The sequence below is a fragment of the Rhinolophus ferrumequinum genome, chromosome 14 (genome assembly GCF_004115265.2).
Source record: "Rhinolophus ferrumequinum isolate MPI-CBG mRhiFer1 chromosome 14, mRhiFer1_v1.p, whole genome shotgun sequence".
In the NCBI taxonomy this organism is placed as follows: Eukaryota; Metazoa; Chordata; class Mammalia; order Chiroptera; family Rhinolophidae; genus Rhinolophus; species Rhinolophus ferrumequinum.
In genome coordinates, this window is record NC_046297.1 from 22,497,394 (window position 1) to 22,517,056 (window position 19,663).

The 19,663-nt window shown below is 36.5% G+C and overlaps 1 protein-coding gene across 5 annotated transcripts in view; it reads right to left on the reverse strand.

Moving 5' to 3' along the window:
• Positions 1–871: 871 nt before the first annotated feature.
• The window catches only part of XKR4 (XK related 4), a 489,214-nt gene continuing 470,422 nt past the window's right edge, over positions 872–19,663 (reverse strand). Inside the window, exons 3-5 of one of the 5 annotated variants that reach the window (XR_004424984.1) lie at positions 16,726–18,892; positions 9,078–9,110; positions 872–1,551 (exon numbers count right to left, since the gene is read on the reverse strand). Coding sequence is in view for 1 of the 5 variants with exons in the window: in XM_033126487.1 (XP_032982378.1) it covers positions 17,946–18,892 (947 nt within the window). In the remaining 4 variants the exon portion in view is untranslated. Of the gene's footprint in view, positions 1,552–5,094; positions 9,111–16,003; positions 18,893–19,663 lie in introns of those variants that run through there. The other 4 variants (XR_004424983.1, XR_004424985.1, XR_004424982.1 and 1 more) reach the window with 4 other exon arrangements.

Sequence of the window (19,663 nt, forward strand, 5' to 3'; positions counted from 1 at the left end):
GTTCATAGTTATAACCCCAATAACATGCATGTCAAATGGTTGTAATTTAAAAAAAAAAAATGTTAAAAATCACAATGTAAAAAATATAAATGCTTACAAAAAAGATTGGAAAGAAATATATCAAAATGGTGAGCTTTAAGTAATTTTTACATTTAGTTTGTGTTACTATTATAGTCAGGAAGAAAGAAAACTAATAAATTACTCTAAAAAAGAAACAAGTGAATTCTTGAAATTTTTTCATTTCTTTGCTCCTTCTAATAGTTTTATTTGTTTCTATTTGTTATCCATAGTAGTTTCTACATTTATAGCCAGAGCTCATGTTATACTTTCCTTTGAGTATTTTACAAAGGAAGGCTTTTGTAAACCAGTAAAACCAAAAAACAAAACAAAACAAAAAGAATATTTTAAGAAAACCAATTATATAAAGCATAAATCTTAATTTTGTAGAAGAATAAGGCACTTAGATACATCATTTTTTTAAAGTACTTTTGTTCATTGACATTTTTTTCCTTTTATTAATGTCAAAATAAATTATTTGGATTTTTAGGCCTCTGTGATCTGAAACATCTCTTTACTTTTATAATGGTTCTAGAGAAACATTCTTTAGCACTTCTCAGAAATAAGTAAAACATACCCTAGAAATCAATATAATTTAATTTTAACTTTAGTTCAGATTTGACAACCTCAGTTCTGTTTATTTTAAGGTATAAATTACATTGCCTTGGGACTATGCCTTTGAATATGCCTTCTCCTTCTATCTTCCCGTCTTAGACCCACAATGTCCTGCTTTCTTCCTAGACTTAGAAAGAATCAGGGACTCAGACTTCTGTTAAAATGACCACAGTGTACTTTATTTAATGATTTTGGTACCTTGTGTTGCAATAAAATAAAAAAAAGTCTACAAAATCCAAATATATAAAAATTCAAGTTTTTTTCTTTTTTTAAAAGTTTTACAAGAAAAATCATGTAACGAAGGAAACTTGTTCATTATGAAGCACTACTTTCCACTTCATTTCATCACAAATTGCAACTTACTTAACAGACCAAAATAACCATGGTACTGTAGTACATCAAATACTCCACATACTGTGCTTTCCACTAGAGCACATGGGACCGTGGCCCAGAGACAGCGGTCTCCAGCCAACAAAGACACTCTTACAATCTGAATGCTAAAGGAATGTTGGATATGTGGAACTTGAATATATATATTTACAAGAAGTAAAAATAAATTAATAACTAGTTTAACTCTTCATTTCAAATAAAATTCCAAATACATTTGTACAATGTTCACAAAGGAAAAGCACAAGAACTGCCAAAGTTATCATTCGGGTCCAGGCACTGTGCTCGTACTGGGGGAAATGTCTACACCATTCCTTAAACACACACACGGGGTCTCTCAGACCTTATTTCTGTAATGGTCCAGGAAAGAGAAACACAGGAATGGCAGTTCCGCGCAATCAGAATGTCATGCAGAGAGTTGACGACAGGGAACTGAGAAATGATTGGTCCATTCTCTTCAGTTTGCTGTTCATCTGCAACCTGTTACATTTTCTTTCCAGAGATAGATTTTAAACAAAAAAAAACAAAAACAAAACAAGAACAAAAAAATTGAACAGGGAAAAGAGCACAAAATGTTTAAGGCAAATTAAGCAAATATAGAGCAGCTTCCCTTGGTGTTGAGTGGAAATGAGGATTTTACCCCAAATTGAACTTAGAAACAAATGAACAAAATGAAGTACAACCTCTGAGGTTGAGTTGCTTATGTCATATACAAATTTTTGAAAATTTCTTTGCACCAAGTATCTTTTTGAAATTTTAAATGAAAAACTTGTTGGTTACAAAGTGCATGATTTCATGTTTCTAAATTAAACAACGGTAGCTGAGGTAGTTAGATGTGAAACTTACTTACTTAAAATAACTGGAGAATGAAGAACAAACGTCAGTAGCAAAAATCCTTGTCATTTGGAAGTAGGTTTATGTTGTACACTGGTATAATGCTAAGCAAAATGCTACTATTTTCCTACTAGATGTTATTAATTAAACCAGAATATTAGCGGTAGTAGTATTTGTTTCCAATTTGTTTGGTAAGATGTCCGTACAAAAGAAGCCTGTATCCCCAGTAATTTTGTTTGTAACTCGTGCTTTCACCATTTCCTCATTGAAGCCATAATATAAAGTGGCATTATTTATTATTAACAGAAATTTCTGATCTAAGCTGTAAGAAGAATTTAGTAAAAACTGAGAAAATAATCAATAAGAAGGATGATTTCGTGCTTACTTTTACAATATTTTTGTCTTAGCTCTAAATTCATTGCAATATTTGGCTTCAAAAGGGGAGGGAACCTCTGGCTTATTGGTTACCCTCCTTGTTCTGAGAATGGGAAAAACCAAAGTTACATATCCTTCATTATCTCTCTTTCTCTAGGCCACTGAGCTGCCTGGTAACTGAGAAGAAAAGCAGGAGCAATTTGATAGAGGCAGGTTCTCAACCAAGGTCCTCTCACTTCCTGCCTGACCCCTTTACTAAAGAGAGGCTTCAGGCGGAACCTTCAATAGCAATCGACAAAAAGCTCCATTTTTCAGCTATTTCATATCATTTAGATATGAAAGGAAAGACATTCCTTTTGAGCAAGAGAATTTTCCGTGTTTTTTTTTTTTAACCATTTGTTTATGGGATAAAATATTAACTGGAAGTAGTCATGAAAGTTGAGAACTTACATTTTAAAAAGCATCACACACATGATGATTACATAATGACTGGTTCACAGCTGTATAATCACATTTATCTTTGCTAAAAACTAGTTTTCTAAGAGTCCCTATTTTCAGGGAGGACGCTGGAGAGTTTCATGTGGGCTGGAAAACCTTAAAAAGAGTAAAATGTATGGGGCATTCAAATGTCCTTTTCTCCAGTAATTAGATGTATAGCTTATATCTAATAACATGTTGTCTCCCCTTGATTTTTCCTCTAAAATTTAGATTCTATCATTTCAAAGAATGGTCTAGTTCTAACACTTTTAGGTTTTGTTTTTGTTCCTTTGTGGTAAAATCTCACAACCACAAATTCTATCCACTGCCCTCGTTTCATCCTAGCTTAGTCTACCTGAAAAGTTGTCACACCTTTTCCTATTTCCAGGCCCTTGCATCTAGTTAACTTCAGTTTTCTTGTGCAAAAAACAAAGGAAAGACACGGATATTTCCCTACATAGCAATAAGGATATTCTGCCGCGCTTTTGGTTGGAAAAGCATTGATGCTAGGAACTGGAAAAAAAATCAGAGAAGTTCAAATTATTTTGACTCACTTACTATACTCATATTTTGAATCCAAAAAAATAATAATACTTATCTTAAGTCTGGTGTGATGACATTATTTTTTTTAATGGATCAGATTAATTGCCTAGCTTAAATTCATGCTTCTGAAAGCTTAATACCATGCATTAGAAATGTTTAACCAATCTGAAATTTTAAGCCTTTGATATACCACTGGCAACTAGATTTTGGAATCCCGAAAATAATGAATGTATACATTATGTCAACTCCAGGCACAACATGATTTTAAACCCATTTATCAAGAGAAACTTTCTGAAAACTTATTTCATATTTTCAAGAGCATGCACAGTTGTTTTGCAAAGGAATATAATTATTAAATAAGGGCAGAATGGTAATATTTATGTACAACAACTTTGCTTCATGAAGTCACATCATTAAAACATTATCTGCACTGTTAATATAGTTCACCAATGTATTCTTACTTTACAATATTGCCTCCATGTCTCAAAAATGACAAATCATGTTATTGAGCACTAGCTATTACCAGGATTAGAAATTAAAGCAAGAGAAAACATGTCACTTTGCGGGGAAGTTTTCCAGGATAGTCTTGTGGTAGTTTTCCCACTCTTTGTCCTGTAGCCATACTCCTATCTGTGTACATGAAAGCATATATGCATATGTGCAGCTGAAGCCCTTGTGGAAACACTTCTCTGAAATATTTAAAGCATATTTATAATCTGAAAAATTAATCAACTCAGGAATTCCAAGTAGAAATAAAACTTTACATTCTTTCATTGGGTTGTAAAGGGAGAGAGATGTCATGTTAGGGCTAAAAGAGGATCTCATTGTAAACAACACAAAAATCTAATTTCAGAAATATCTATTAAAACTTTTCACTCCTGGTAGTGAGTGTTCCAGAACACCACCTTGCAATCATTAGTAGTGAGTGAACTCTGGTATCATGCATGCATTCTGAAAAATGTAGCTTGGGATCAAGCATGCAACCTCCTTATTCATCAGAACGAGCCAAGTTTTCTGGACACATTTAATGAAATATTTTGTAAAATTTAGTTTATCTAAAAGGAAAATTGTCATTCTATAGGAAGTTTCTCAATGTTTGTATGAAAGGAGTTAATTTTCTCATTAAAAAGTTGATAATTAGAAAATAATTCTACATAGACCTTTGAAGAAAAAGTTTCACTTTCATTAAGCGATCAAGAATAATTACATGCTTTGCTTGGTGAGTTATTGCTGTTGTGCTCCTCAGTTGGCTTCACCTCCTTCACCATAGTCTATTCTGAGGCCATACACAGATCTCCGTTGTGCTAGTACTACTAGTTATCAAGTGTCGGCACACTTTGAGAACTCTAATTAACCTTCACAATGTCCCTATGAGGTAGGTAGATAAATATTATCTCTCTCTTTTACATATGGGAAAAATGAGCTAGAAGGTGAGTTTCTGAGGCTAATATGACCGACCAAGGATGAGGACTTGAGTGCTCAGAGTCCCACAGTTCCCGTCATTGGACCATGCCCCTCTATGCCTTTGTCTCCAGAAAGAAATGTATTCTATAGTGTAAAAGGATAGTGCCGGGGCCGGCCCGGTGGCTCAGGCGGTTAGAGCTCCATGCTCCTACCTCCGAAGGCTGTTCGATTCCCACATGGGCCAGTGGGCTCTCAACCACAAGGTTGCCAGTTCGATTCCTCGACTCCCGCAAGGGATGGTGGGCAGCGCCCCCTGCAACTAACAATGGCAACAGGACCTGGAGCTGAGCTGCACCCTCCAAAACTAAGACTGAAAGGACAACAACTTGACTTGGAAAAAAGTCCTGGAAGTACACACTGTTCCCCAATAAAGTCCTGTTTTAAAAAAAGGATACTGTGTCATAGAAAATATTTAAGTATATTTAAAAGTCCTTATATTCAACACAGGGACTTTTAGTTTTCTATTAAACCATAAATTCCATTAAATTATCACATAATAATAGATAACTGAACAAAAAACACCTAGTGTTTTTGTAGTTGCCAAATGATTGCCTCTTGGTTGCAAATTCACCTAAACATTGAACTAAACATCCTGTCAATAACATGAAGGTAAAAAGATTTGGAAAAGGATTTAGTGAAGTAAAAATCTCAAGGAAAAAGCAAAACCAAATTGGATTTAGGAGTAGCAGATCTGTCTCCTGGAGCGTTAGTAGACTATGACAAGCCAAAAAGGCCTGCCCTCAAAAGAATTTACAAAACACAATTAGCATAGAACAATGACACCCAGTGGCTGGAGGCCTTTGGTACACAAGGTGGAGTATCTTTTTGATTCCTTGGGAAATTTCTGCATCTGATGGGAGGAGGGACCCTACAAGGAAGGGGACTGCCTGCTCCATGAAGTCGTTCTAGGTTGGCACTAAAAGTAGAATTTGACACAATCAAAACACTACCTAAGAACCTACAAACTCTCAAATTTTCTCTGGAAATCCTCTCATGATCTTTGCATAGCACCTTTCAGTGCTCTGTGTATCTACCTGTCTTCTGTGCCCCGAGCAAGTTCTGCAACATAAGCGCACTTAAAAGAAAATTGGTCTGAATAAGCTTGTCTGTTTTTCTGCCCAGCTTCAGAACAGTAAGTGAGGTAAGCACACAATTTGATTGATGAGGAAATACACACTCATCAATCCAGAGCCAAATCAGATGAAACAAGGAAGAAATGTCCACAAGTAATCATAAATACAAGAGTTGTATGACTATCTCAAACTGCCCTTCTGGTTAGTGAATTTATTTCCCTTCAATTTCATCTTTTTTTTTTCCTGTGACTACAAAGAAAACACTAATATTCCAATGTGTGATAGCCAGTTAGTCCTTGGCAATCAAAATGACATCAACAAACCAAACCAAACTAAACCAAAAAAGTGTATTTTTTTTAATTTGGGGAAAAATAGCTTTTACTTCTATAGACACTATGAAATTCGCCATGAAATAATTGCATCAAGCAGTTTAAACTGCTTTTATGGTTAAAGGTATAAGAAATCCTTAAAATTAAAATTCTGATTTGAAGTATAAAAGTTAACAAATTTGTATTTCCCTTGAACAATTCTGTCAAGTAAACTTTGTGAATGATTAAGAGTATGTGAAGAGCAGAGAGGCAATTATAAAATAATGAAAGATGAGAAAAGAGCTGAATTAAAAGGTTTGTTGCTAGGAAGGGGTCAAGTGGCAGGCCTCCAGGACTGTCACTCTGAAGGAGGTCTGTGGTGCAAAAACATCTGAATACACCCAGGACAGCCTCTCAAACCTCTCCCATTGATGTGTTTGCTGAAAGTAAATAAAAATCAAATAGCATTTGCTCTGCATTATTTATTTCTCTTTGTACAACAAAAAGATTTTTAGCAGCAGAATATCACCAGCAATAGATTACTGCACAAGAAAGTTAAATTATATTACCTACAACACCTGAGTATTTTCTGTCTCTCTAGACAGTACCAGATAACCAGATGAAAACTGCTTGATTCAAACATCCGGATTTTCCTAAATATCCAAATGTTTGACACCACAAATACCAAATTTGCTCCTTGAGTAACCTACTTCTTCATTTTTCATTGGGATATTTGCATTCACATGGACAGTCTTTACTTTTTAATAATAACAAGTGTCTACTGCAGTTTAGTGAAGATGGTTCAGCAATCATCTGGAAAATTCAGATGTTGAAAGCCCCGAATGTAAAGAAACTCTGTGATGAGGAAAAATCAGAGCTTTAGGACTATCAATGGTCTAGTAGTTTTGCCTACATTGACAAATTGCTTAACTGTCCACTCTTTTTCACTTCTATTATTCTGAAAATTATTCTCACAAGAATTATTTTTCCAGTTTAGGGACAGATGCACAGAATAGGTGATAGCAGGATCAAGTTCCGAAGATGTTTAAATGATTCAGCTAATACTTTAAACCTAGTTCAGTGAATTTGAACACAAAGGTTCTTGTGATGTCATGATATATTTACAATGGGGTGATGAGTAAGGCCATGGTAACCCTGAATCGCATTGTTGTTAACATGAGGGATAACTCAATGGTTCATGTTCTACAAGCAAGAGTACTTACAATTCCTTAAAATAACTCATTTTATAATCCATCAGAAGCTCCTGGCATGCAGAGCTGGCTTATGGTGTCGGGCCCAATGACTAAGGAGAACTGTCACACGGGAAAACTCCCGTAAGGACAGTTAGTCTCAGACATGAATCCACTGACATCTCCTCTATCTTTCCACTTCAGTCATGCCTTGGCCTTTCATAAACAGACGCATCTATTGTCATAGTTATAAAATGGCAGGGGCTACCTTGAACCTCTGCTCTATAAAAAGGCAAATATTACTGATCAGCCACTAACAAGTTTCCTCTTCAGTCACCACACCCGGACCTCTACATTAATAGAAAGCTTCTGTTCCAATACCACTCACAGTCACTCTTACTCATGAGCCTATTTTAAGAGGATTGCTTATTGCTCCTGTGTCCACATAGTCAATCAACTCACTGTACATTACAGGGTATCTTTGTGCCAATTTTGGCTTTGGAGTTTAGGAAATTAACATTTTCTTCAACTTGTTAGTTTTCCTTGCCTTGCAATTGAAAATAAGTCACATGGTGGTAGGCCACTTTTTCACCATTAAATTTCAGTACTTGTGCCAAGAGCTAGTTTTGAAAAATGACTTGCCAGAGTAGGGAATGCAGCACAATACTGGCACCTGTACTGGAACTGTCGCTCAATAGCTCTTGGTACATCTTGGAGATAATCACCAAGGAGATAACTTAGGAAGGAGAAACATCTTTGAAACACAAGAAAAATGATCCCTGCTTCTTCTTCTAATTTTTTTGTTAGATTGCTTATTAGATAACTCCGATGACGTTCACTCATTCATTTGGGGTTAACTTCTAGAATTGTTATATCAAAAGGTTAGACAGAAAACTTTATAACAACATATGGATGCCTGACTCCTTGCAAACTCTGAAACTATATTTCTACGTGAAGTAAATTCATTCTTACCTTGCAGCTCAAAGATTTCTTTAAACAGAAGCGATTGGAAAAAAAACATGATTTTTAATTATGAGAGTACCTGTTTACTTGTAATTACATTAAGAATGTGAGATTGGTGATTTTAGAGCTCGCAACCAAGATTTTGCAAGGGTCCGAGAAGCAACAGGAGAGCCAATTCCACACACAAATGAATTTCGGTTTGAAACTGGCAATGTCACCACCTAGGAAGCCAGGAGTCAAATTATTCAATAGCTACATCATGCAGATTTTACCTCTGAAATTGAATTATAAATTCAGCTTTTTTAAACTTGTTATTACAGTGCTGACGATGGTACTCTCAAGAAATGAAGGGCAGCAATTGTACTCAGAGAAATCAATCATTAAACAGATGACAATGACATTTTTTTTTTTTTCATTTCCAAACACAAGTAAATTTGTATTCCTTTAAAGTAAGTCTTATGACCCAGTACCCCTTCTCTGAGCTATGCAAGCCCCCAGGAATCCATTGACTTTTTTCCTTTTTTTTTCAAAGCAGTGCTTACTGGCCAAAACTAATGAAGTGGATGAATATTCATAGCATGAATGATGAGGAAGCAGGTAGCATGAATTCATTAGTGCTCTGCCTCACGGGGGTCTTTCTCTTCAGGCCTGGGCACATCACCGCACGACATGGAACGAAGTGCTCCTTTTCACTAACTGATTAATTTTCCCTTGCAGTAGCTTGGCTACAATATTACAAGTCAAGAATTTGTAAGATTAAAGGGTCTGTTGAATTAATTAACGCAAATCACCTTCAGTAAAGCTTGACAAGTTCCAAGATGGTTCTGTAAAAAAAGAAGGGAATCAATGGCATCAGCAATATGCAGCTTTGTGACAGACGAGGCTTGCTTTCTGAGTGTGACTAGTTTGCTTCCCCACCCCTCCCCCTTTCTCAAGGCAGGAAGAGATTTCTTTCTCTTCACAGAACACCAAGCCTCTGATTCAGACTAAGGAAAATGTTTCACCCCAGGCTTTCAAAACATACTTCAGAGCTCTTTTTCCTTTTCTATGTACAATACATTAGAAAGGTTAATAAGGGAAACTGAATATTTTAGTTGTTTGAAAGAAGGATATAAAATGACAATTCTTTGAGTAGCTGACAGAAATCCTTTGGTTACAGGATGATGTGCTATTGCTCCAAACTTGAAGAGAATAAGAACTCACAGTGGGTTGGACAGAAAGCCACAGGTCGCAGGTTAACTGCTGAGTCAATGTAGCAGTACTTAATACACCCAAAAAGAAGTGCTCGTTTTCCAGAATCACAATGGATTGAAATGCTTGGGTTGATTTAAGACATGTTCTACTGGCTTGTAATCAAAATAGGAATTTCTTAAAATAATAAAAACCTGAAATATATTTTCAGCACACTTAGGGGTGTTTTAGAACTTACTGATAAATGAGTTGATCTGAAATAATTAAGAGTGTAGTAAATAATTCCATGCCAGAATACCACTAGAACAATTAAAAGCTGAAACACAACATCTCCATTTGTTAATATTTGTAGTACTAAAGGAAATAAGAATTTGATTAGTTCTATTCTAAAGCAAATCAAGCAATTGAGAAAGAAGGGGGACACCAGTTTAATTTGGTAGATAGAAATGTAATAAAAACATGAAACCTTACATTTTCTGAAATTTTAATAACAGAGTAGGTGACGGGCTTCAATAATAACAAAAGAGAACATTTTGTGTTGGTACTGTGCTGGTTATATTTGCTTATCAAGTTAATTAATTAGTTTTGATGTTGATCCGTTTTGTTAAACATGATCTTTGCTCTGGAAACATCATACTAGTAACTGTGCTCTTCTTGCCTGGTGCAGTGGCTAGACTAGCAGTAATAGGGTAGTGAACCATTAATGGTGGCATAAACCTAGAAATCATGCCTGGGACCTCGCACCATTATTAGGTCAACTGTTTTATTGATGCTTAATGGGACTCAACAAGGAATTCTTTGAATTATTCTGTGCTTGTAAAAATTAATATGCTTTTTTCGCTCTTTCCTTTTACTCCACCATAGAGGACCTACTGATTTACACATTCCCCAACCAGAATTATTTCACTTAGAGAAAATTAGTTATGCAAGTCAATAGTTATCTTAAACAATAAACTCCTTAGATCTGCGAGAAGCCAGTCACTCTGGGTCATAATGTAGGAGAGACTCGGATTGGGTATAATGGCAGCATGAGTATCCATGCAGGTTGGGTCTGGCTGTCTCAACTCCTCATGGCAATGCAACACAGCCCTGCTCTTCTGGGAATCAGAAGTATGGCTTAAGCACAACTTCTCGTTACAATAACTGAGGTTCATGCCTGGAAAGGTGTTATTCCTCAATAACTGCTATGCTGGAGACATTGTATGTGTTAATGAAAGATGTTTCCTGAATATCAGAAAAGTAGCTTATTTGAAATGTCTTCAGACATTTTAGAGGCATCCTAAATTCATACCTCTTCTTTTAAAAGAAATTCTCAGGAATATCCCCCAAATTTATTCAGTGATGATTTTTTTGAGTCAAATACTATGGGCCAAGAGAGTATTCTCATGTTTTGTTGTTGTTGTTGCTTTGTGACCTTGATTTAAAAATATCTAGTGCTGGAACAGCATAAAAATTTTTTATAAAATTACTTTTCTTTTTATAGGCAGTCATCCATTGTTGATTTAGCTTTGATTTATATCATTACCTTATGTTTGTCATTGTGTTTGGCAATTGTTAATTGTGAGGCTTACATAATACAATCTCGGAAAAGCTTATGCTTCTTTATTGTTCTAGTATAGAATTAAATGTGGATATTAAAAAGAGAAGCAGTGTGGTAGAGAAGAAAAGAGGTAGAGTTGAAGTCAGAAGACTCTTACTCTGCTACTAATAACCAAGTGTGAGCTGCTGGAATGCGAGAATCTTTTTGCACTTGACTATGTATTGGCCATCAATAAGAGTCATAACTTAATAAAGATTGGCTTAAATCTTATCAAAATAAGAAGACAGATGATTGTTTGTATTTTTAATATGTTAAAGTCAGATTGATCATCATCAGGGTTGAGAAAATTTTTGGTTTATTTTTGGCTATCTTTTTAGCATCAGTTCAAACAACACACATAGCTTACTACACAATATCATTGAATGGGTTATAAGTCTGTCTTCCTGTAGAACACAGACTTGTTACATTGAAGGTGAGGAGGGTGATTACTCATCATTTTATAGTCAATTCAACAAATATTTGGCAAACATTTATTATGGTCTTTGCATCTAACCTTTCAAACTAAGATACGGTTCCTAGAGTTATATGATGGGTCAAACTAGTGGCATAAAAATCTTCCTAAATATTAAATTTTGTGACCTGCAAGATACTAAATCAGTAAAATTTAGGGGAAAATTATAGCAATGAAATAAAATAATGTCACGTCAAGGATTTGTTGACCTGTTTTTCTTCCTTTCCTTCCTTCCTCTCTCTCTTTCTCATTCTGGTCAGTGTTAAAGTAAGTAGAGGCGTTTAGTTATTTTTGAGTTTGCCTTACTGGATGACAATAGCATACATATATAGAATACAAGAGAAAACTCTTCAGATTAATTTATATTTATTACTTATTTCAGTCTAGAATAGGGCGAAGAAGAAGGACATTTGTCTGGGATAGAAGAGTAGCATTTATCTGCTTACTAATTCCCTAATTTAGGGGATAAAGTAAAATTCAGTTACAGGTGATACAGTCTTCTATTTCTAATCATTGGATTTTTATTTTCAACTTTTAATTTTGAAAGTCATTTTTGACTTTTTTTATTTTTCAATTACAGTTGACATTCAATAAAAGATATCTTTGACTTTTAAATGAAATTTTTTTGGAAAAATTTGATTGTCAGATTATGATTTTGTTGCTCTTAAAACCTTGCCAAATCAGGAATAGATTCTGGTGGGACAATATTCTTTGGTCTTCTAGAAGAATTTGTGATTGTTAAAAGTTGTGTAAGACACTCAGCTCCACATTTTCCTAGCTGTGGGAACTTTGGCATTTGTTAATATCTCTGAGCTTAAGTTTTGTTATCTGTAAATGGTACTTAGCTCATAGATGGTTGTAAAGGTTAAATGAGATCACATTCATAAAGCTCTTTAGCACAGCACTAGGTACATGACAAGCTCTCCATCATGGAAAGCGTCTCTCGATATGGGGAACTGAACTTAAGAAAATCTAAGAGGAAAAAAATAACCAAAGCAAAAATTTGATTTAGCCAGTGTTCTGACATGTTATGTCAGTATGTTATTTATGTCAGTAAAATATTTTAGCAAAAACAATTAAACACTTCAGGAACATTAAACTACTCCTTATTTAGCAGAACATACGCTACTAAAGGTTGACTGAAGGTTTATATTTCTGGGCTAGATCATTGCATACAATATAACAAAAGCCACTAAAGGTTGACTGAAGGTTTATATTTCTAGGCTAGATCATTGCATACAATATAACAAAAGCCTGATTTTTTAAAAAAATTTTCTTGTGGAATTTAGAGAAAGAGCTTCAGATGGATGGTAAAACAATATGATGCCTCATATACTCAAGGGAGAGTTTCTGAACCTCTTGTTTCTGTGGGTAAATGGCTGTTTGCCACTTCTCCCTGCTGTGAGAGCAGGATTGTTACAATTGGCAAAATTAAATGGCTCATCATGTTTTTATATATTTCTACCCACATTCCACAGAGTTTTACTTCGGAATGAGTAATTATACTATTAAGGCTGTTGACTCAGGCATATATTGAGCCTTTCCATGTGCCCATTTTTAGGATAGCAATTGGACAAGACCCCTGTCCATAGAGAGAACACTGCAGTGGACAGTGCAGTCTGCCTGAGTGAGGAGAGGAGAAGCAGCCCAACTGTAACATCATTTCACAGCCCCACACAGGTAAGGGCCAGAGACTTGGAAATGGGGATCGAGGTGGGGGTGGGGTGGGGTTGGTGGTACAGGGAAATGGCCCATCCTTAGCCATTTTGAAATGCTTCTGCTTTAGATGGGGAGAAGGGGTGTTATGAGTCACAAGCTGGCAGAAGCCATCATTTTGATTATTTTCAAAAGTGACATTGAATTGCTGAAGATAAATGAACATGAGTGGATCTGCATCTATCACTGAAATTATAGAAACAACTTCAGTCCTGCTGTGTTTTCACCATGCACTTCAACCATCCTCTGAGCTATATTTCTGAAAGGCAGTCTGAGCTATTTTTAAAAGGCTTTAAGGACTTCTCCTCAGAAACATAAAAATGCAGGCATCTCCTCCAAGCTTTATATAGAAACAGAAATGGCTTGGGAACGATATGTGAGAATGCAGGGGAGCACATATTTAGTCTAGAAAATGGTCCATTAGATAAAAATAACCTCTGGATTCTTGTCTAAACATTGTGTCAGAATTTCTTTCAACTGAAATGGCATTCAGCACATTTAAAGGCCAATGTGCAACCTTACACAGTTCTAGTAAGGACACCAGAGGTTTTCTTTACTCAGTTCAATCAATTCAGAGAAAAAAACTGAAATGACTCAAAACTATTCTCTTCAGTTGCCTTAACAGATGAGATCCTTAAGGAGTGATAAAGCTTATTCAAGCTAAAGTGCTAAATCATATCTAGGTATTACCAACTGATTTTCACAGGTGAGTTGATGTCTTATAGACAGGGGATGTAAGTTTGGGCTGATGTTGAAAAAGGAGGAGGGAAAAACTTTTTATATAAACGTTCATGTGCCAATAACATACTAATTTATATGCATGAAAGGGAGCATATACTTTACCTTTTAATCTGTTACTTTATTGTGTGTATGATATATAACATACACATATACAAGGTATGACAATGAACTTCACGTATATATGATATTTTTAAAAAACAGTCATTGAGATTTCAATTATTCCCATTCACTTTTAATTGGTCAGTGCTATCACTTCATTTATTCATAGAGCAAAATAAATTGGGCATTTAGAAATTAAGCATAAATATTTCATTATACTTTATCTTCAGATTATCTTTATATTTTATATTTTGCTAATACTTGAATTGCACATTCTTGCCTTGTCAGTAAGAGAAGTTACTTTATTTGTTGAGTTCACAGCATTATCATAGTTGAATAATAACTGAGTGCCTGCAAAGTCAATGTTACTGAACTAGACAGTAGTTCAGTAAGACAATGTAAATATGTAAAGAGAATTTAACGAACATAGTCATTTTGGGGGACCAAACTTTGACTTATATGAAAAAGAATTTTTTCCCCACACAAATACTTAGTCGCGGTGTGGTTAAGATACATATGTTCTTTAATCTTAAATATGGTTTCATTTAGAAATGCTAATTAGAAAGTGAAAAAAATTCGTATTTTTTTTTTTAAGAAAATTTCATGGTCCTACACAAAAAGTGAGTACTAAGAGCAGACTCCTTCTCTTAAAGGAATCCAATACACTCATGCACAGCATGTTGGAGCCCACAGAGAAAAACAATTCAGCATTTCCAGTTTGCATGCTAACCACGGCTTCTTCTTTTTTGGAATCTCCAGTTACTCTGTATGGAGGATTTAAAGGCAGATTGAAAACAAAATCTTAGGAAGAACTAAAATATAAATACAAAAATCAAACTTTGTTTTTTTGTACATTGATGATGTTTCTTTAAATCCTAATACTTTAAACTCTCTGTTATCTGCGTACCTAGAAACTAATAATTTGTTATCACAACACAGTCTAATGGCAGTGCAGTGCATGCTAAATCACGAAAGCAAGATTAAGTCATGATTTACCTTGGAAGTAATTTTTGTTGTTCTTATAATCTTGAGAAAATTTGTAATTGATTACATGTTGGAGATGTCATTTTCTTAACAAGATTTTTTGACTAATTAAAACATCATAATCTTTGAGTATGTTGGATAACAGAGTATTTACAGTATTTGGGAAATCATTAAAAAATTAAAACTTTTTACACCCTCCTGACTGCATTCTCACCTCCAAGACAAAATACAGTACATTATTTTTTATTCACATAGCACTCGTTTTAACTCTTAACATGTTGAATGAAGGATCAAATTGAGAAATAATTTAGGACTTACATGATTGAAGAGTGATAAGGCCTGTTGCATTTGTGTTGATTGACACTATTATACTGTTAGCTGTTATTTGCTCATGGAATCAAAGGTATAGTTCAACTGAGCAACTCAATTTCCAAAGATCATCAATTAGAAGTTGTCTCAGAAATAATAAAGCTAATAACTCATGGCTATGCACAAAAGTGAAAAATTCGGCAGTACAATCATTTTTTCCTTCTACAATGGGGGTAGAATATTTTCACCAATTGCTGACAAGAAGAGTGTCTTCCTGGACCTTTACTGGTGACTAGGTGATCTTTTCACATCCGAACGAAAGATTATTATATTTTAGTGAAAATCTTGCTTGGAGGATCAAATCATGGCGTACTAGGAAAGTATGTCTACCGATAAAAATCATCTATGTTTTAAACATCAATTTGGGGTTTGTATCAAAAGAAGTCCTAGGTTGAGTGCTCTGTCATTTCTTGTGGATGTCATCATGGGGACAGCAGTCTCTGTATGACACACCCATTAGAGGTGGTGGCTATAGAACTTGACTATTTTAAGTGAATTGGACAGTCCCAATAACTGAATAATTAAGTTTAACTGACTCCTTTCTTTCTTTTTTTTTTTTTTTTTTGGTGACTTAACTAATATTTAATATATCAGTTGGGTTGGGTTAATATAAAACCAGGGAAGGAAATTTAAGACATCTTCCACTGTGGTCAGGTTTGTCATAATGGATGGATGAAAGTAATCATTTACATCTTTGATTTCCTGGGAAACAATGGCCAGTCTTGACAAGCCCTTTCTAGTTAAGCTGATTCTCTCATCACCTGATGTTTTGATAGCACCCCTGGCCAGGTTCCTGGGGGCACCGACATTGCAAAGTGGGGTGATCTTGCAAGAGACAAGTGTTCTCAATCTGCCGAGGCAGGCTGATGGAATTTGTGGACCAGTTTCTGACATCCCAAGTATTTATGATTCTTAAAGTATTTTAAACGATTCCAGGTCTATAAAAAAGTGATGATGTCTATATGTATACCCTATATTTTTTATTACAAAAATATTGAAATAATCCATGAGTTATTCCACTCTGCACCAACTATAAAAAAATACTATCAAAGTTTGACCGGCACTTTTAATACAACAAAAAGCACCATGACAGAGGACACTGGGAACAGAAAGAGGGGAACGTTTACTTGCTTGTACGGAGGTATTTAAAACCAGAAGCTTGTTGTAAGAGTGCGACTTTACAAATGATTCAAATACAAATCTTAGCTGGATCTAGTGATAAGCCCTCACTCAGTTCAGAAGGGTTTTTCTCATAGCATATTCACTGCATTTGTCTGCTCATACTTACTAAGAAGTGTCCCAAAGCCTCTAAAAGCCTTTGACCTTGAATTGGTGGATAAGGGGGAATCTGTACACAGTGGAGAACTTGCTTGTTCATTCTACCTTCTGCCTTTGTGGGGCTCATGCCATTCATTCTCAGTTAGTTGTTCAGGGCTTCCATGTCAATCCGGTGGTTGGACAATGTTTGGCATTAGAAAGATGGGGCATGGCATGTTCTGGAAATGCGCCTGCCTGTGGTCACAGAGCCACCATACATTCCGCGACCTGAATGCATCCAGTTACGGCTAATTCTCTCCTGCTGCTCTGCTTTTACGTTCCAATATGAGCTGCACAGCCGGGAAATCAGATGCTCATTTTGCCTTTCTCCCCCATTTCCTCTTTCTGCATTTATTAAATTTTTGCAATTGAATACTGAATCATGATTACCATTTAATTTACATCACTAAGTTATGGAGCTCCTTGGTCTTGCCAAAAGCTATACACGTGCTGCATAGGATTTCTGTCATAAAAGATGTCCTCAACTGAAAATTTTAAATAAAAAAAAAATCCTGAAATGCGTTGAAAACAAACCATTTCATCAATTCTAATACACATGTAAACACACTTGAGTTTGCTGTCCACTGGTTAGGCTTTTCACTCATGGCATGGGTTTCCAAATGAGAACGGTTTGTGAGTTTTTTCTAAGCGGTACTGTTTGTTTTTCTGGAGTCTTGAGGGATCTATTGCCTCTCTCTTTGTTTTTATATTCTTGTGGGAATTAGCACTTTGCATCAAGAAAAAATCACCTAAGCTATTTTTACAGAAGACTGGTGTTGTGTGTGTTAGTGTATGTGTACGTGTGTGGGTATGTGTATGATTGGATATATTTTAATGCAAAGATCAGTTAATTCCATCAAAACCCTATTGATCAGAGGCAACATTTTCCATAATCATAGTACCCTCTGGTGCAGTCACTGAAAGACAATGCAGGAGGAGTTGGTAGCAACCAGGAGTCTACTGAGCTGCCATGTTCCCTTCAGGTGGAGCAGGAGACTCTCGGGGCTGCTGTTTTGAAAGGAGACCAGCAGCAGACAGTCAGCTGATGGAGGGTCAGACAATAATCATGACAATGCGCAGACTAAGAGCATGACAGTTCGTTGCCCTACTCTAGGATGAAGTTTCATTATTGCCACAGCCCTGTTGTCACCCCTACATCTGGAGGTTGTGGCTCCTCCAATTCCTTTTGTTTTATAAAGTGGTTTCATACTCCAACCGCTCCTGAATAAGAGCATCATCCTTGTACTGTAGCCTTGGAGGAGATGGGGAACATTCAAAGGCTAAAATGGCCTTCCGGAGACTTCTGTCTAAAACATGTCTCTCCCATGCTGGGTACCTATTTCTGAACAGGTCAATTTTAATGACAGATTCTTCAATCCGTGGTGGGCGAGATGACGGGGTGGATGGGGCTGTGGGCCTCACCTGAAAGACAGGTACACACCCATCCCTCTCTGCAAATTTCTGGTCACGGTCACTGACAACACTGCGGTTGTTGGAGATGGACCGTAGAGTGCTTGTGGCCACTTCTGGAGGCAGAGTGAAGGCAGCGACTGGGTCCTCACAAGCACAACTTGGTGACTGCCCGAATCTGGGTCCATTGGGATGAAAGAAGGCATAATACATTAGCATAAAAACAACGCCAGTTAAAAAGCTGCTGAACACCACACACAGCGCTGGGATGGCAAACGCATCTGCAATCTGCGGAGCCTTGTAGAGGTACCAGAGGGCACTCAGGGCTGTATTTTCCAAAAGGATCACAAAATAGTAAATGAAGAGCCTGCAGCGTGTCCTGCCTTCCTTGACATTGAACCAGCTGAAGATGTAAATGATACCCACCACCATGTCGAAGACGATCTCTTCCCATTTAGTGATACAGAATTCTGTCTCACAGTGGACAATCCAGAAGGTCATGATGCACCAGTGAAGGACGATGAAGATCCCAAAGTAGAGCTGGAAAACTGAGGCAAAGAGGGCAAAGGTGATGACCCTGGCAGCGATGGTGAAGAAGTGCCAGCAGAATTGGATGACAACAGCCATGTAACTGATGGGCTTTTTGTCATCTCGAGAGTCCCGGAGGGCCTTCTGGTAAGAGGCCAAGGCCCAAGCCAAAGACACGAGGGAGGCTGCTGCTGTGAAACCTACAAGGCAAATAGGAAGACTTTCTGTCAAAAGTGAGACACACTATTGCCTCCTGGAAATAACTCATGTGGAGCTGGGGGCTTGAGATGGGCTAGCTTTGACTTCAGCCAAGCTTGTAATTTCTTTGGGTTTTAGCGGGACTAAACACTCAGATGATGCTCCTACTATCTGCCCTCTACGGGGCCCGACCATACGGAGAAGTCATGAAGCCAATGGGAATGCTACTGAACACCATCATGGGGTGTGGGATCTAGAAATGGGGTGGAGTTTAACTTTCTGTGTAGTTGGTGGAAATAGACTAAGGAGGTACTTTTGTGCAGTGAAAATATAACACTGCATTGGAGTTTGACAGAACTGGTTTAGTGTTTCAACTTTGCCACTAATCTAACACTGGCATGCCACTTTGGACAGTCATTTAAACTGGTGTTCTCATTTATAAAGTAGATGATCTCCAAGGTTCCCTGTCAGCTTTGAGATTCTGTGGTAGAAAGGGATAAATAATCCCAGGAAACCTGAGGGGCTAGCTGGTTTACTTTTCTGCTTCTAAAGAATAAATGTAGTTCAATCGACAAAGAAAGTTGACTGTTTCTTAAAAATAAGAAAATGGTCCATAGAACTGTCTGGGCAGTGTTTCTTGTGATACCTGGTACACAGTTTGTCCTAATACAATCCGATACTCTTCCTACAGCTTTTGTATGTTCCTTACTGCCCTTTCCTTAGAAGATTGTACAGAAATCATTTCTCAACCATTGCTCTTATCATTTTATGAG